The following is a 17,975-nucleotide window of genomic DNA, read 5'->3' as shown; positions in this document are numbered from 1 at the left end:
AACACCATTGTTGACATTTTTTGAGAGAGAGCTTGTAAAAATCTAACAATGAAGTTTTAGGTTGTGAAATATTTTACTATAGTTAAGAGTGCAGTATAGTTTTTAGTAGTATCAAAACACTAATGATACACAGAGTTCAAATTAACACCAATATCTGTAAGAATATTTTTCTAAAAAGTTAGAGTAAATCTGGCGCCATCAAATCAATAAAATAAATTAATGCATCCATTATCATGGACAACTGCTTCCATGTTTCTTTATAGGGATCCGACGACTTAAAGAGTAACAGACCTCTGTTGAAGGCATTGGTATTCAGAGAGAACTTACGTGAGGTTATTTTTTTCAGTTTTTCAAAATCTACCATTAGAATAAAAATGAACATATTTTTTTAGTTTTTTTTTTTTTCCTCCAGTGCCTGTAAATCCATCACCTAATTCAGAAAGCTATAATGCATAAGGTAAAAGTTTAACCCATGCGGTGGTAAGTTCTTTATAATCCTATACATTTTTTTTCTTTTTATGAATAAAGAGAAATCTTGAGCATCAAAAGCCAACCAAAACCAAGAAAGCACTTGAATTACATTTCACAAATTATTTCATGATTTTCATTAGAAATTTCAGAGTAGAAAGTGAAGAACCATCCATGACAGAGTAAGTCTGAGATACACATGAGAAAAGATGAAGTGCAGAGGAAACCGTGTGGAAAACATTTCTACCATTATGAACCTTTTCATGTCTTTCCAATTATGAAAAGAATGTATGTACATACATTTTTTATATCTCTTTGCATAAAAGAAAGTGAATTTTCATTGGTTTACCTTATAATGTTTACGAGTAAATGAAAAGTGTTCAGACAGATTAATATCATAATGTGTTCATTATCGTTAACCAGTTAATTGGGGTTATCAATGTAACACGGAATACGTTTGGATGAAATGTATTCCGTATTTTCCTAATTTGCATAATTCGTTTTTTTTTTATAATACAAATCTTCTCATGGCACAAGAAATACAAACAAAACCACCGATTACAACCAGCTCCAGAATATGGAATCCTCACCTGAGTGACTGGAGGTATCGGAGCATAGGCCATGAGATCTTCAATGGCTGGGCTATCCACGGCACCACCAATCACCCACATCTTCTTCAGGGTATTTGGTGGCAAGAGGGAGAATACAGCTTCAGCCTGGTCTAGCAGCTCAGCGTGTACTATTGCCCAATTAGCACCGCTTAGCAACATGGCGTGCATCATATCCTCTGTGTGAGTAGAAAAATTACTCAACAAACACTTACATTGCTAGAGTATCACATAATTATGCATCATCTCATAAAAAAAATGTTCAATTTGTAGGTGACTACTGTTGCTCTCGTTGGTTCCGTTCCTAGTCATGTTGTCTTTTTATTGTAGTGCTGGAATTTTGACGGCCGTCCTGTGTCTTGTTGGTAGTACTGGCATCTCTTAATACAGTGATGAAGACTGCAGTGCTGCATTTGGGGGATAGTTTTAGAAGTATGGTATATTGATTGAAGATTAAAAGTAGGTGGGCAAACTGTCTTGCTACCTGGTTACTTTTCTTTTTCTATTATCATGTTAGTATTTTGCCATTTGATGTTTCTTATTCCTTGTTCTTGCCACTTTTCGACTCGGTTAGTGTCCATGATGTCCACTGCTCGCTTGCACTGAACCCTTATTAATTCTAAGTTGGAGCATGGGTGTGAGATTTATTCTTCTGCTACAGAGATTTATCTTTATTTATTGGTCTCGGTACACCACTCCAGTGACTTCCGCTCACTCCCAATCTCTAGCTTATGGGTGAATACTGGAGTCCTTCTATTGGACTTGCGTAGCGAATCCTTATTGGTAAGGTGCTAATATCGAATCCAACGTCTTCCCAAGTCCGTTTTTCTTCTGATTCACGTTCTCAATTATATGCATTTGAAATAAGCTTAACTAAATAAATCTATCAGGTTCAGTTACATCTGCTATAGTGGTATTAAATGTACCTTCCATCTCTTTATGCTTAGGTTTCCAAGAGGTGATTAGTAGCAACTACCACTCAAATCTGTCAGCGACCTTGCTATTTCTAATAAGATCATGTTACTGGATTTTAGTACCGTGCATTATTCTTGGAACACTATTCCACACATTCTGACTCTATCTTTATGGCATGATATAAAACTGCTACTCTCACGACCAGCTTGGGTTCACCTTAATTTCATTAGAGTTATTTTAAACTAGTCAAAAAGAACTTCCTGTAAGGGTACTAAACCTGTATATAAATATACTTTAATGTCTAGCACAGCTTACTTACCAATACAAATATTCACATCAAGTACGGGTATACGGTGTAAGCAAACATAAGGTAGGTACCCTAAAAGAAACATAAATCGAGCACAGTTTTCTCACCAACGCAAAATAGTCACTACACACAAATGTCCTGAAATAAAGATTAATCCGGAACCATACCCTCATGAAACATCACCTTCCAACCCGTTCCGTCCTAGCACCTAATGATGTCACAGATAGCTTCGGCCTACCTGCTCCCAAGAACTACAAACCGCAGGTTTCCGTGCTTGTAATGATGCACACTGTAAGATAGCATCTGCCAATACACCACTACTTGGATAGTATCTTAAGAAACATAACACATCTTCTAATCACCTTCTCTCCACTTTTAACACTTCATAAATATCTCACAATATGCCACCAGGCATCTTTCAGGCATCACCTTCCTATATACCTGCTATCTGTTGGTAAACTTCAGAACTCCCTGCCTGCTTCTGTATTTCCATCTTCCTACGATTTGACTTTTTTTAAGAGGGAGGTTTCAATACACTTGTCCCTTTCTTTTGGATAACTCTTATTCTCTTTAAGGGAACTAGTAATCCAATGGGCCTTTTATTTGTATTGTTTGTTGACCTTGACAAGTTTCTCTTCGTGAATACAGAAAAAAATCGCAGTCCAAAGTCCAAACTTCAAGACCATCTCATCTTACCAACATCTCTCTTCTTGCACCAAAATTTCATACGCAAAAAACTCCAAGCTTCCCCTTAACCCAACAAGCCCATGATAAATAATGGAGGATAAAACCCTGATCAGCAAGACTTTTAAAAAACAGTACCACAGTTAACTAAGTAAAATATAACTAAACCGGCAGGTCCTAACCTACAGTGTCGAGGGGCTAAAACTGGCCACCTGCTAACAGGTATCATACCAGCTGCGACACTGTCCAGCTAGTCACATCTATGGGGCTCCTGAAAGGATTGGATCTATGAGTCGAAACCTTCAGAGTTCACAGGAAAAAGTCTGACATCGCTCTAAATGGACAAGAAGCCGGAAGCCTCTGGATGATACTCAACCCAGAAGAGGGAATATGCCTCAGCAACAGAACGAAAGCACAACGTTAAGTGCGGGAAGAACAGAGCAGCTCTGTGGTGAGCGAATCGACTACCTGTCCATAAAAGTGAACGCCACGCCCGTTCCGGGACAGGCTCACCTCCCCTTTTCACCTTCCCGAGTCTGGGACTTAGATACCCTGATGTCTGAGCGGCAAGAACCACCTGCCAGTAGCCCGCGGCACTAGCCATAACGGATTGGATTTTGGATTTTTTGTTAGGCGCTGCAACAGCTAGGGTCATTTGGCGCCGCTACAGTATTGTAATTAAGACAAAATAGTTTATAAAACCTAACTTAAAGGAATTAAAAACAAAACAGTTAAAAGTAGCTAAAATACTAAAAATGCAATAAAATAGAATAAAACATTAAAATACATATAATGAAATAGAATAAAATTCACAAAATGGGAAGGAGGCCTGCTTCCCCCAGGTATCTTAAAACATCATGGCCACGGACTAGAGAGATGATAGACATCGCTATCTCTACCGCGACAGCGGTAGAGGTAGCGGTGCCGTAAGTCAATCAAACTAGGGCACTTGACCAGCAGGTGCCGTACGGTAAGCGGTACCAGGTAGTCATCACAGAAGGGTTGAGAGTTCTTGGTCAACAAATATCTTTGTGTAAGATATGTGTGACCGATTCGTAGCCGAGCTAATACAATCTGTGTACGGCGGTCAGGTCATGGTCATGGCGAACAGAAGTGGTGATCTCTCCCATTTTCGTGGTGGCAACACCTGTTTGCCACCTCCTCTGCCATCTTGTAACAATCGCCAGACGAATGTACTGGAATACATCTCTAAACGGGACAGGGGCAGAGGGTCGAGCGCGACTTGCTGCCTCTTTAGTAAGGCGGTCTGCGTGTTCATTCCAGGGAACACCAACGTGACCAGGGACCCAGCAGAACTCAACACGATATCCTCGTTTTGTAAGAAGATATAGCCACTCCAAAGCTAATAAAACCAATGGGTTAAGGGAAATAATAGAGGAGAGAGCAGTAAGAGCACTGCGAGTCACTAAAATTGTAAAGGAAGGAACCAGGAGAGTGAAAAATTATCTGTAAAGCTAGAACTATGGCAGACAGCTCCGCAGTAAAGACAGATGCCACTGAAGGAAGGCTACCAGACAGGTAGAAGGATGGAAATCCCACACTAAACCCAACACCTGCATCAGATTTGGGACCATCAGTAAAGACAGGGATGGCTTCAGAATAGGTAGGATAGTGCTCTAAAAACCGTGTGTGGGACAGAGTTGGTGCGAGATTCTTCTTGCCATCCATGGCTGGAGGGCATAACGAGACATCGGGAAGCTGCCAATAACCAACTCGGGGGAGTCGGAAAGAGTAGACAGGAGTGGGAGCGATAGACAAATCCATCATGAGAGAGGCGACTCGAAAGCCTAAAGGTTTAGGGAGACTAGGTCGAGTGTTATACGCCTGCGAACGCGAGTCCCGCAATATTGACACACAAGGGACAGAATCAGGAAGACGGAGGATGCAAAACCAACACCGGAGCATCGAAGACTGGCGCCGGAGGTCGAGCCGCCAGATACCTGCATCCACTAGTAGGCTAGGAATTGGAGGTGTCCGAAATGCACCCGTAACCAAGTGAACCCCAGCATGATGCAGAGTCCAACACACGTAGCCGTGCATCCGTTGCAGAGGAGTATATCTCAGAACCATATTCCAGCTTGGGAAGGATAAGTGTTCGGTGGAGAAGAAGGGATAGTGCCGTCCTGCAACACGCCTTAAGAGAACGGAAATGGGAAACCCAAGTAAGACGGTTGACAAAAACAAGGCCAATATCGAGTCGCCTCCACACATGAGAGGCGTCTATTGGCTAAGTATAAATTGGGATCTGGATGGACACCACGGTTGCGACAAAAATGTACGGCTACGGTCTTCGAGGTGGAAAAACGAAAACCATTGATGTTGGCCCAACAGACACCTTATTGATCGTCATTTGAAGTTTACTCTCAATCAGTTATAGCTTAGCAGCCGAAAAAGAGACGCATAAGTCGTCCACATTTAAAGAGCTGTGAACGCCATCCGGGAGAGTATCTAAAACACCATTTATGGCGACTGCGAATAGCGTAACATTAAGAATACTTCCCTGTGGAACACGATCATTTAGAGCACTAGCCTCGGAGAGAAGACTTCCCACTCGAACCCGTAAAAGACGTCTGGATAAAAACTGCTAAATAAAAATAGGAAAGTGGCCACGGAGGCCAAAATTAAACAAGGAACGTAAAATACCATGTCACCAAGTTGTGTCGTAGGCCTTCTCCAGGTCAAACTATACGGGTACCTGGTGGTGGTGATTAGCAAAGGCCTCACAAATAGAGGACTCCAGGGATTAAAGAGCATCAGTAATAGACCTCATCTTTCGGAAACCATACTGTACCGATGATAAGTAATTCCCCCTCTCCAAGTACCACATGAGTCTTACATCAACCATCTTTTCTAACACTTTACAAATGCAGGATGTCAAAGATATAGGACGGTAGTTCGTAGAATGAAGATTATCTCTCCAAGGCTTCGGAAATGGGAGAACCACTGCCACAGCCCAAGAAGATGGAAAATCACCGGTATACCAGACATGTGGCGCAAGAAGGCATTAGGAATATCATTTCGACCAGGAAAAGAGTCATTACACTGGGACAAAGCGGCCTGTAACTCAGAGACAGAGAAGGAAACATTATAGGACTCCCCTCCAGTGGAAGAAAAGTTGACGCCGAGAGATTCCATTCTCTGGGGGTGACGTGCACCTGGGCCTGCAGGATCCTTCCGGGAAACACTGGCAAAGTGCTCCGCAAAGAGGTCGGCGACAGTCTTAGGGTCTGCTATCGTTCGCCCAACAGACAACAAAACTGGCGGGGAAGGAGCAGAATACTTCCCAGCAATTCGGCGGACTTTGTTGAAGACATCCGTAAGAGGGGTGCGAACGTTAATAGAAGAGACAGAGACTTTCCAAGAGGCACATTGGCTCAGAGTTCACAGATTCCATTAAAATCTGAAAGTGGTCACTACCGTGCCAATTAAAATCAAGGAAAGAATTAGATGTACAAAGTGAAAGATCAAGAGCTGTAAAAGTCCCAGTTGGACTGTGGAAATGTGTAGCATCCCCAGAATTTAAAACCTCAAATCCCATTATCTTCAATAAAAGAAGCAATTAAAACCCCACAAGGATTGCTAGTACCTTCATCCTACAAAGGTTGGCGTCCGTTAAAATCACCCAATAAGAGGAAAGGTGGAGTCAGCTCACGCACTAGGCCAACAAGATCTTCTCTGGGGACAGGAACCCGAGGAGGGAGATAGAGACTACAAATAGTGTAGGACCGTCCCAGAAAGACTTTGACAGCAACTACTTGAAGGGAAGAACTAAGCGCTCGCTCCCACTGTAATGGCCCGCGAGACGTCATCTTCAAGTCTGAATAAGTAGAGGGATTCCCCTCCACAAGAACCTCCCTTTTGATGCTAAATGTTAATCCATCTTTTTCTTATCATGCCTTGCACTCCCTTCTCAAGGCATATGGCACGGTTCTTCTTCGCATTCGACTTTTTTTATGATAAGGACTTTCCTTCTAAACGCTGCTATGTGACGTTTCTGTCATGTGATGAAGCCCGTTTGGCTTTAAAACATGTAGCATCTCTGCAATTTGGCAGAGGAGGTGGCAAACGGGGCTCACCACTTCGAAAATGGGAAAGATCACCACTTCCGCCATCCATCACTGGACATAGCCCATATCCGCGACCGCCGTAAACAGATATTACTAACGCGACCCCTTCAATACAGTGACGCCTATGTGGGCGTCATGAAGCCCCAGTAGCAAATACGGTGACGCCTACGTAGACGTCATATTTCTTTTCTGAGCTTTCTTCAGTTCAGTTGTCCCGTATAGTGTGTTGGATACCAACTACACACGCCATATGCTGTCTTTGAAATCCTAGTGCTCCTCCCACCATCCTTGTCTCCACCAATCACTAAAGATAAGCTACATGCGTCCTGCCTTGTGTCTAAAATTACCCAATGGCATAGACTGTTCCCATCTCTCTCTCTCTCTCTCTCTCTCTCTCTCTCTCTCTCTCTCTCTCTCTTCCTCTCGAAAGATAAGCTACATGCGTCCCGCTTGTGTCTAAAATATTAGCAAATGTCACACTCTCTCTCTCTCTCTCTCTCTCTCTCTTTTTCTCCGAAGAGAGAAGCGTCCACTTTCCTCTTCGAAGGCGATATAGTGACTAAAAAATAGCAGCATAATACACAAAGACGACAAGTATGACAAGCTTGCACAAGTTTCCCGCGCTCGGGCGCGCGGCACTACCACCCGTATATCATACAGGCGGGCTTTTTTAACATCCGGCGCGAAGGGGTTAACGCGACTGCGAATAGGTCACACGTATCTTACACAAAGATACCTGTTGACCAGGGACCCTCAACCCTACTGTGATGACTGCCTGGTGCCACTTACGGTGCGGCATCTGCTGTTAGAGTGCCCTAGTTTGATGGACTTGCGACACCGCTACCTCTACCGGTGTCGCGGTAGAGATAGCGGTGTTTATTATCTTTCAAAGGTCCTCGGACCAGCGTGTCTGGCCCTTGGCCAAGATGTTTTTAGGTTCTTCGGAGAAGCTGGCCTCCTCCCCAATCTGTAAATTTTATTTCATTATATATATTTTAGTGTTTTATTTCGTTTTATTTTTTTTTAAGTTACCTTTAACTTCATTGTTTTTAGTTGCTTTTTAGTTAGCTTTTTTTTTTTATAAACAATATGCTTTTTTTTAACATATTGTAGCGATGCCAGATGACCCTTACTGTTGCGGCGCCTAAATTCCAATTCCAATCCAATCCAATCTTTCTTCATCTATATAGTCTTACATCAGAGCAATTTCTACCTAAATGTCGTTCAATATATCCTCATGACGTTATTACAATATCCAAACACTGTTTTATTTATCATTGAATCTCATATGCAGTAATTACAACTTCCCTTTTTCAACCCAGTTACCCATGTATAAGAATTACTTCTACTTAGTGTATGAATACAAAGTAACTAACGTAACACACCACTAGAAATATTACCATACACATATAGTTACCATACTTCGTTCTCGAATATGAACAACGTAACATACCATCGAATACACACACACACACACACACACACACACACACACACACACACACACACACACACACACACACACACACACACACACACACACACACACACACACACACACACACACACACACACACACACACACATATATATATATATATATATATATATATATATATATATATATATATATATATATATATATATATATATATATATATATATATATATATAATGTAGGAGAGAAGGCCAGCCAAGAGCGATACAATGTTGAAAAAAAAAAGGCCCACTTTTTTGCTGGTTCTTCAAAAAGATAAGAAAGGTTAGCCAAATTAGGGAGCAAATCTCTTGGTACTCTCTATTAAAAGAACTTAAGTCGTAGGAAGACGGAAATACAGAAGCAGGTAGGGAGTTGCAGAGTTTACCATTAAACTAAAGGAAAGATTGAGAGTACTGGTTAACTCTTTCGTTAGAGAGTTGCTTACTCAGCAGGTTTTGCAGAGTAGAAACTAAAAAGTCATTATCCAGATTCTGGGAGAACTTCCATAGGTTTTACATTACATTTTTTTTTTATGGATGAATGCAAATTGCACGTGTTATGTCTTTGACAAACAAAGATATTACTACTATTATTCAGAAAGAGAGAGAGAGAGAGAGAGAGAGAGAGAGAGAGAGAGAGAGAGAGAGAGAGAGAGAGAGTGTGTGTGTGTGTGTGTGTGTGTGTGTGTGTGTGTGTGTGTGTGTGTGTGTGTGTGTGTGTGTGTGTGTGTGTGTGTGTGTGTGTGTGTGTGTGTGATTAATATGACGAAAAAAATCAGGTTCTTTACCTTGGAATTTTTCGTAGATTGGTGAGATCTGAACGATGGAAGCTCCTCGGTGCAGGATGGAGAGATAAACCAGCGGATAGTCTATATGGTTCAGTGAATAATACAATACCTTGTCACCCAGACCAACTCCTGCTGCTTTCAGCCCTGCTGACATCCTCGGTACTAACTCACACAACTCCGAGAACGTTCTTTTTTTCCCAGTCTCTGCATCCACCTACGAAAAAAAAAAAATATTGTATTAAAAACATATCAAAGATAAGGGGAATGAATGAGACACAGGCTGGTGCAAGATCCCTTTACTCAGAGCAGAGTGACTATAGTGACTACACAAGATGCTGTTGGTCAATGCTAAACCGATGCAGCCCAACATATTGTTATGCCAGGCGAATCAACTAGTTTAGTCAGGCCAGTAACTCTAAGGAAAAAAATGCCGGTGTTTTAGGTGTCACAATTATAAAGTCTGTCAACTCTCGTAAATACTCTTTTATCTTTTATTCTTTACCTACATACAAGTATGTGAAATCTAATGTAGCCGAGAGTAAGCATTGTTTATTCTTCATTTGTGGAAAATGTAAAAGATGGAAAAATGTGTTTATTTCTGTATAATTAAAATAAGTTTATGAGAAGCTGCTGAGGTGCCCGTCTGAGCTTAGTTACTCTGAGGGTTTGACCCAATAAAGAGAAGGAAGAAGGAAAGACAAAAGAAAACTGTTCTTTTTTTTTTTATCCTCGGTTGACAAGAGGTGTTTCGCTTAAGGAACTTAATACCGTTACAGATTCGAATCTGTGAGTTGCGCTGCTGCACTCTGCTTTAAAAGTATTGTTTGGAAACGAAGCCAGATTAGCATCGAGGACCACACACGTATTGGCGACTACATACTCATAGGAGGAAGACTCTGGACAGCGCTTCACTACCCTGCGCAGTTTCCTGCAACGAACCATAACGCACTTACCTAGCTGGCTTTCACGCCATTAGATCGCAGCGGAAAACGGATAGACAGCAAGGACGAGCCGCTATGAAGGTCATCGGAGGAAACTGGGGTTAGGGTGGCCATAAGGATTATGGCTGCCACCCTCTCCCATGACTACGTAACACTGGTGTGTTGATAGTACACATGACTGCCAGTATGGCTTCTGTCAAGGTCGCTCTAATTGTGATCTTCTGGTTTTCCTTACTAAGTCTTGGTCATCCTCTTTTAGAGATTTCGGTGAAACTTTTGCTGTCGCATTAGACATATCAAAAGCTTTTGATAGAGTCTGGAAGAAAACTTTGATCTCAAAACTGCCTTCCTACGGTTTCTATCCTTCTCTTTGCAACGCCCCCCCAGATGGGAATCGCCTTGTCGTGGTGGGGGGGCTTGCGTGCCCCTGTGACCTGGCGAGCTAGGCTAGAGGGGGCTTAAGCCCCTGCTCTGCCTTTTCGACGGGGAGAGGGCTACCCATGCTAGTACGGTCGCCAGTGAGGGGCCAGACTAAATGGTTCCTACGTAGGCTGCCAGTGGACCAGCGGAGCCACCCAGTAGGGGCCGTCCTGTGCTGGATGGTTGGGTGTCCAGGCTGGGATGCTTTGGGAGAGGGATCTTAGCTCTGTCGTGGACAAAGTTTCTGCATCATGTGGGGCCTTTTTTTAAAACGATTGGTCCGCATGGGGACGAGGTACCCCGTCCATGGCAGCCAGCGCTCGCTCCCATTGTCGTCCCAGTAGGTGGTTTCCCTTGCCCCTGGGGCTAATCTTTTGTGTTACTGTTTTTTTTTATGGGAAAACAAAAAACATTCAGGTTCTCGTGAGGTGGCTGACCTGGCCCACGAGACGTCATCTTCAGGTCTGAGTGGGAAGGAGGATTCCCCTCGACAAGGGCCTCCCGCAGCAGTCTCCTGTTCTGGGAGTTCTTCTGAGGGTCGCGTTTCTGCTGCATATGACTCCCTCTTGATGGTAAATGTTAACCCATCATTTTCCTATCACGCCTTGCACTCACTTCTCAAGGCATATGGCACAGTTGTTCGCATTCGACTGGTTTATGAGCAGCGGTTGATGAAGCGCGGTTGGTTTATAAAACTTTAGCATCTCAGCCTCTTGCCGACTCTGGCTTTAACCCCTTCGCGCCGGATGTTAAAAAAGCCCGCCTGTATGATATACGGGTGGTAGTGTCGCGCGCCCGAGCGCGGGAAACTCGTGCAAGCTTGTCATACTTGTCGTCTTTGTATATTATGCTGCTATTTTTTAGTTACTATATCGCCTTCGAAGAGGAAAGTGGACGCTTCTCTCTTCGGAGAAAAGAGAGAGAGAGAGAGAGAGAGAGAGAGAGAGAGAGAGAGAGAGAGAGAGAGAGAGAGTGACATTTGCTAATATTTTAGACTCAAGCGGGACGCATGTAGCTTATCTTTCGAGATGAAGAGGAGGAGGGAGGGAAGGGAGAGGAAACGAAGAGAGAGAGAGAGAGAGAGAGAGAGAGAGAGAGAGAGAGAGAGAGAGAGAGAGAGAGAGAGAATCTGTTAGAAAATCTGTTGTTTTGTGTGTGTGTGTGTGTGTGTGTGTGTGTGTGTGTGTGTGTGTGTGTGTGTGTGTTTTCACGAATGTTACAAGGCGGGACGCATGTAACTTATCTTTCGAGAAGGAGAGGGGGAGGGAGGAAAAGGAGATGGGGAGGGAGGAAAGGGTGATGGGGAGGGACGGAATGGAGAGACCGTATTAATGTCGGGCCTAATCTTAGGGTGAGGCGTTTTGTTTCTCACCCTCTTCAGTGTTTCTCATGCTATGGGTACGGTCACAGCAAAAGCTCATGTAAGGAAGCTTCTCGATGTGGTAATTGCTCTGCACTAGACTCACATTCTGAGGAGCATTGCAATGCTGCTGCTTATTGCTTTCATTGCCGTGATGCTCACCAGGTACGTTGCAGGCAATGCCCCAAGTATCGCCTGGAGCAGGACATTTTACAGCTTGCTAGTAGTCAGTTCATTATTCTAGGTAGACCCCACCGCGAACTCCTGTACCGCCAGAAGGACGGTACTGGTGCGACATCCTATGCTTCCTTGGCCGCTTGCTCTTCAGCTGAGTCTGCCGGTCCGAAGACAACTCCTCCTGCTACCTCTCGCTCTGTTGGGGCGGGTGGACCTGTTCATTTGGCCAATAGGTTTGCCCTTTTGTCCGATGACTCGGTTGAGTCATCTCTAAGAAGTGACGAGAATAATACGGATGGATGGATGGCTTTAATATTAGGAGCCGCTAAAATTTCTAATGGAAAACAAAAAGGTTTAAAAGAAAAATTATAAAACGACTAAATGCATTTAAAAACAATAAAATTTAAGGTAACTAAAAAAAAAAAAAACCTACAATAAAATTAAATAAAACATCAAAATACATATAATAAAGTAAGATTCACAGGTATGGGAAAACACCAGCTTCTCCCAAAAACTTAAAAACGTCATGGCCCTGGGCCAGGCACTCTGGTCCAAGGACCAGAGGTAGCGGTGTCGTAACTCGGTCAAACTAGGGTACTCTACCAACAGGTGCCGCACGAGGAGCGGCACCAAACAGTCATCACAGTAAGGTTGAGGGTCCCTAGTTAGGAGTTACCTTTGTGTAAGGTACGTGTGACCTATACGAAGTCGCGCCAATAAAGTCTGTGCACGGCGATCCCGGACATGGGATGGATGGATGGATGGATGGATTTTAATGTAGGCGCCGCAACAGCCAGGGTCATTTGGCGCCGCTACTTAAATATTAAAATATACGAAATATGTTTAAAAACAAAAAAGAAAAATAAAGAAAAATAATTATAAAAAAAACTAAAAACAATAAAACCAATACAATTAAAAGTTGCTAAAACACTAAAAGTACAATAAAATCGAATAATATATCAAAATACACAAATAAAATTCTAAAATTAACAAATAAGGGAGAATGCCAGCCTCTCCCAAAAACCGAATAAATCATGGCCAAGGGCCAGACACGCTGGTCCAAGGACCTGAGAGAGGTGATAGACACCGCTATCTCTACTGCGACAGCGGTAGAGGTAGCGATGTCGCAGGTCTAGTAAACTAGGGCACTCAACAAGTAGGTGCCGTACTGTGAGTGGCACCAGGCAGTCTTCACAGTAAGGTTGAGGGTCCCTGGTCAGCAGGTACCTATTTGTAAAGTACGTGTGACCAATACGTAATCGCGCCAATAAAGTCTGTGCACGGCGATCCCGGACATGGGAGTATGTCCACTGAGGGAGACTGGAAGTAGTGATCTCTCCCATTTTCGAGGTTGCGACCAACGTTAGCCATCTCCTCTGCCAAATTGCTGCAACTGCCACACGAATAGTGTGAAATACATCTAGAAACGGAACAGGGGCAGGAGATGAAGCGCGACTTGCTGCCTCTTTAGCGAAGCGATCTGCGTGTTCATTCCCGGGAACACCTACGTGACCAGGGACCCAACAGAACCCAACACGATATCCTCTTCTGGTAAGAAGATAGAACCACTCCAAGACTGATAAAACCAATGGGTGAAGGGAAAATAAAGAGGAGAGAGCAGTATGAGCACTGCGACAGTCACTAAAAATTGTAAAAGACGAAACAGGGAGAGTAAAAATTATCTGTAAAGCAAGAACTATGAAAGAGAGCTCCGCCGTAAAAACGGATGCCAATGAAGGAAGGCTGCCACACCGATAAAAAGAGGGAAAAACTACACTAAACCCGACGCATGCGTCGGATTTGGAAGCATCAGAAAAAACAGGAATATCATTAGAATCGATTAAAAAGTGTTCTAAAAACCGTGTGTGGGACAGAGCTGGCAGTAAATCTTTCTTACCATCAATGGTAGGAGGGCATAATGACACAACAGGAAGCTGCCAATAACCAACTCGTGGCAGCCGGAAAGAGAGGACAGGAGTGGGGTCGATAGATAAATCCGCCATAAGATTTGCCACTCGAATGCCAAAAGGTTTAGGTAGACTCGGTCGAGTGGCATACGCCTGCGAACGCGAGTCCCGCAATATTGACAGACAAAGGGACATAATCGGGAAGACGGTGAGTGCGAAACCAGCACCGGAGCATCGAAGACTGGCGCCGGAGGTTGAACGGCCACAAACCAGCATTCACTAGAAGGCTAGGTATTGGAGATGTTCGAAATGCACCCGTAGCCAAGCGGACCCCAGCATGATGCACGGGGTCAAGCGTGCGTAGTCGTGCATCCGTTGCGGATGAGTAGATCTCAGAGCTATATTCAAGCTTCGGAAGTATAACTGTACGGTGAAGCAACAGCAACGTGTCCCTGTCCGCAACCCAAGAGGTGTGACTTAAAACCCGAAGAAGGGATAGTGCCGTCCTGCAAGACGCTTTAAGAGACCGGAAATGGAGAACCCAAGTAAGACAGCTGTCAAACAATAGGCCATGATATCGAGTGGCCTCATCACATGAGATGCGTCTATTGGCTAAATATAAATTGGGTTCTGGATGAACGCCACGATTTCAACAAAAATGCATGGACACGGTCTCTGAGGTGTAGAATCGAAAACCGTTTATGTTGGCCCAACTGGACACCCGATTTATTGCCAGTTGGAGCTTTCGCTCAATCAGTGACATCCTAGCAGCAGCAAAATAGATGCACAAGTCGTCCAGATATAAAGTGCTGTGAACGCCATCCGGGAGAGTATCTATAACACCATTTATAGCAACTGCGAATAGCGTAACACTAAGAATACTTCCCTGTGGGACACCGTGATTTAAAGCTGTAGCATCGGAGAGAACACTCCCCACACGAACCCGTAAAAGACGTCTGGATAAAAACTGCTGGATAAAAATAGGAAGGTGGCCACAGAGACCCAAATTAAACAAGGAACGTAAAATCCCATGACACCAAGCTGTGTCGTAGGCCTTCTCCTGGTCAAAAAATACAGTAACTTGATGGTGGTGATTAGCGAAGGCCTCACAAATAGAAGACTCTAGGGATAAAAGAGCATCCGTAGTAGACCTCATTTTTCGGAAGCCGTACTGTACCGATGACAAGTACTTCCCCCTATCCAAGTACCACATGAGTTTACCATCTTTTCTAACACTTTACAAATACAAGACGTCAAAGATATAGGACGGTAATTCGTAGCCTGGAGATGATCTTTCCCAGGCTTCGAAAATGGGAGAACCACTGCCACAGCCCAAGAAGTAGGAAAGTAACCGGTATGCCAAATCATATTATAAAGATTTAATAAAAAGTTAAAAGCACTGTCAGACATGTGGCGCAAGAAGGCATAAGGAATATCATCTGGGCCAATAGAAGAGTCACTGGGACAAAGCAGTCCGCAACTCGGAGGCAGAGAAGGGGACATTATAAGACTTCCCTGCTGTGGAAGAAAAAGTTAACGGTAACGTGCGCCTGGGGCTGCAGGATGCCTCCGGGAAACACTGGCAAAGTGCTCCGCGAAGAGGTCGGCAACAGTCCTAGAGTCTGCCACCTTTCGCCCAGCAGACAACAAAACTGGTGGGGGAGGAGCAGAATATTTCCCAGCAATTCGGCGGACTTTGTTAAAGACATTCGTAAGAGGAGTGTGGGCATTAATGGAAGACACATTAGCTTTCCAAGAGGCTCTTTGTGCCTCTTTCAAAACGCGGCGGTCCCGAGCTCGGCAGCGCCGAATAGCTTCCAGGCACTGCATGTCCCCACGATGTCGCCGGAGACGAGAGAAAGCTGCCCGTTTCTCTTTCACCGCTGCAGTGCATGCTGCGTTGCACCAAGGAACGGGACGCTTAGTAAAGCGACCTGACGTCCTAGAGATTGTGTGAAGCGCTAAAGAAATTAAAAAAATTGGTAAAATAATCAACAGCTTCAGCACAAGTAGAAAAGTCAGCCAGCGGACGGATAAAAGAGCTAAGGTCTGTGAATCAACGCCAATCTGCCTTGTCTAAAACCCAGCGTGGGGCCGGGACTGTGGCTCAGAGTTCACAGATTCCAATAAAATCGGAAAGTGGTCACTACCGTGTAAATCCGGTAGGACTCGCCAATTAAAATCAAGGAAAGAATTAGATGTACAAAAAGAAAGATCGATAGCTGTAAAAGTCCCAGTAGGACTGTGGAAATGTGTAACATCCCCAGAATTTAAAATCTCCAATCCCTCATCCTCAATAAAAGAACCGATTAAAACCCCACGAGGATTACTAGCACCTTCATCCCACAATGGGTGACGGCCGTTAAAATCTCCCAACAAAAGAAAAGGCGGAGTCAGCTGACGCACCAGGCCGTCAAGCTCACCCCTGGAGACAGGAAGCCGAGGAGGGAGATATAAACTGCAGATGGTGTACAGTCGTCCCATAAAGACCTTAACAGCAACCACCTGAAGGGGAGAGTTAAGTTGTACCGGAATAACAGGTATATCCTGACGGACTAGAAAAGCTGTGCCAACGTGGTGGCCCTGGTCAGGGAAAATAGTGTTAAAAAAGGCACGATACCCAGGAGGACTAGAATAAGTACTATCACCTATCATAGTCTCTTGTAGAGCTACACAGGCTGGAGAGAACTCCGACAACAAAGATTGGAGTTCCCCCCACGAGGCGCGAAGGCCTCTACAGTTCCACTGTTGAAGCTTGAAGACGAATATTTGGGTGCAGTGGACGAGCGAGCCCTTTGAGGCTGCCCGTGACTGACTTGACTAGAAATATTTAAACGACGAGAAGACTCCGGGAGTTGAGATGTGCCGGGTCGTTGGACCGCAGCCTTTCGGCTTATCGGTGGGTGATGCGAACTATCATCACTTTTACTGGTCCTCGGAGGACGAGAATCAGTCAGGACTGCACTTTCCGATACAGTGGGTCCACGAGGGACGGCTGTGACAATATCATCGGACGTCTCCATGCTCAGACCGTCCTCATAATAAGAAGCTCGATCTGAGACGGAAGGCGTCACAGAATGCTGGACAGAAACTACTGGAGCTACCCTAGCAGAGTGGTCCCTGGAGGACTCACGATTATGTGCACCGGGAGAAAACTTAGACTGCTTATGCTGGGCTAAATCTAACGACTCCGCAGAGCCGCGATGTCGCTTAGTTAGACCCTTGAAAGACTTCTACAACATGGGTGACTTTGGTCAAGTCCATATTTTTCTCGTCACTTCTAAGAGATGACTCAACCGAGTCATCAGACAAAATGGCAAACCTGTTAGCCAGATAAACAGGACCACCCGCCCCAACAGAGCGAGAGGTAGCAGGAGGAGTTGTCTTCGGACCGGCAGACTCAGCCGAAGAGCGAGCGTCCAATGAAGCATAGGATGTCGCACCAGTACCGTCCTTCTGGCGGTACAGGAGTTCACGGCGGGCGCTACCGAGGCTGATAAACTGACTATTGGCAAGCTGTAGAATGTCTTGCTCCAGGCGATACCTGGGGCATTGCCTGGAACGTACCTGGTGAGCATCAGGGCAATGAAACAAATAAAATTCACCATTGCAATGCTCCTCTGAATGCGAGTCGAGTGCAGAGCAATTACCACATCGGGAAGCTTCCTTACACGAGCTTTTGCCGTGACCGTACCCATAGCATAAGAAGCACTGAAGAGGACGAGGAACAAAATGCCTCTCCCTAAGAGTAATAGGTCCGACATTAACACGGTCAGGGAGGGTGGACCCAAAAAAGGTGAGAAAGACCATGTTGTAGGAGTTCCTCATCTTAG

The 17,975-nt window shown here is 44.4% G+C and overlaps 1 protein-coding gene across 1 annotated transcript in view; it reads right to left on the bottom strand.

Moving 5' to 3' along the window:
• Nucleotides 1-34: 34 nt before the first annotated feature.
• The window catches only part of LOC123517181, a 72,675-nt gene continuing 54,734 nt past the window's right edge, over nt 35-17,975 (bottom strand). Inside the window, exons 3-4 of the mRNA XM_045277183.1 lie at nt 9,338-9,551; nt 35-1,255 (exon numbers count right to left, since the gene is read on the bottom strand). Coding sequence (XP_045133118.1) covers nt 864-1,255; nt 9,338-9,551 — 606 coding nt within the window. The 3' untranslated portion in view covers nt 35-863. The remainder of the gene's footprint in view (nt 1,256-9,337; nt 9,552-17,975) is intronic.

Source organism: Portunus trituberculatus, chromosome 6 (genome assembly GCF_017591435.1).
Source record: "Portunus trituberculatus isolate SZX2019 chromosome 6, ASM1759143v1, whole genome shotgun sequence".
In the NCBI taxonomy this organism is placed as follows: domain Eukaryota; kingdom Metazoa; phylum Arthropoda; class Malacostraca; order Decapoda; family Portunidae; genus Portunus; species Portunus trituberculatus.
The sequence above is the reverse complement of the archived record's forward strand: the minus strand, read 5'-3'. Positions and strand labels throughout refer to the sequence as shown.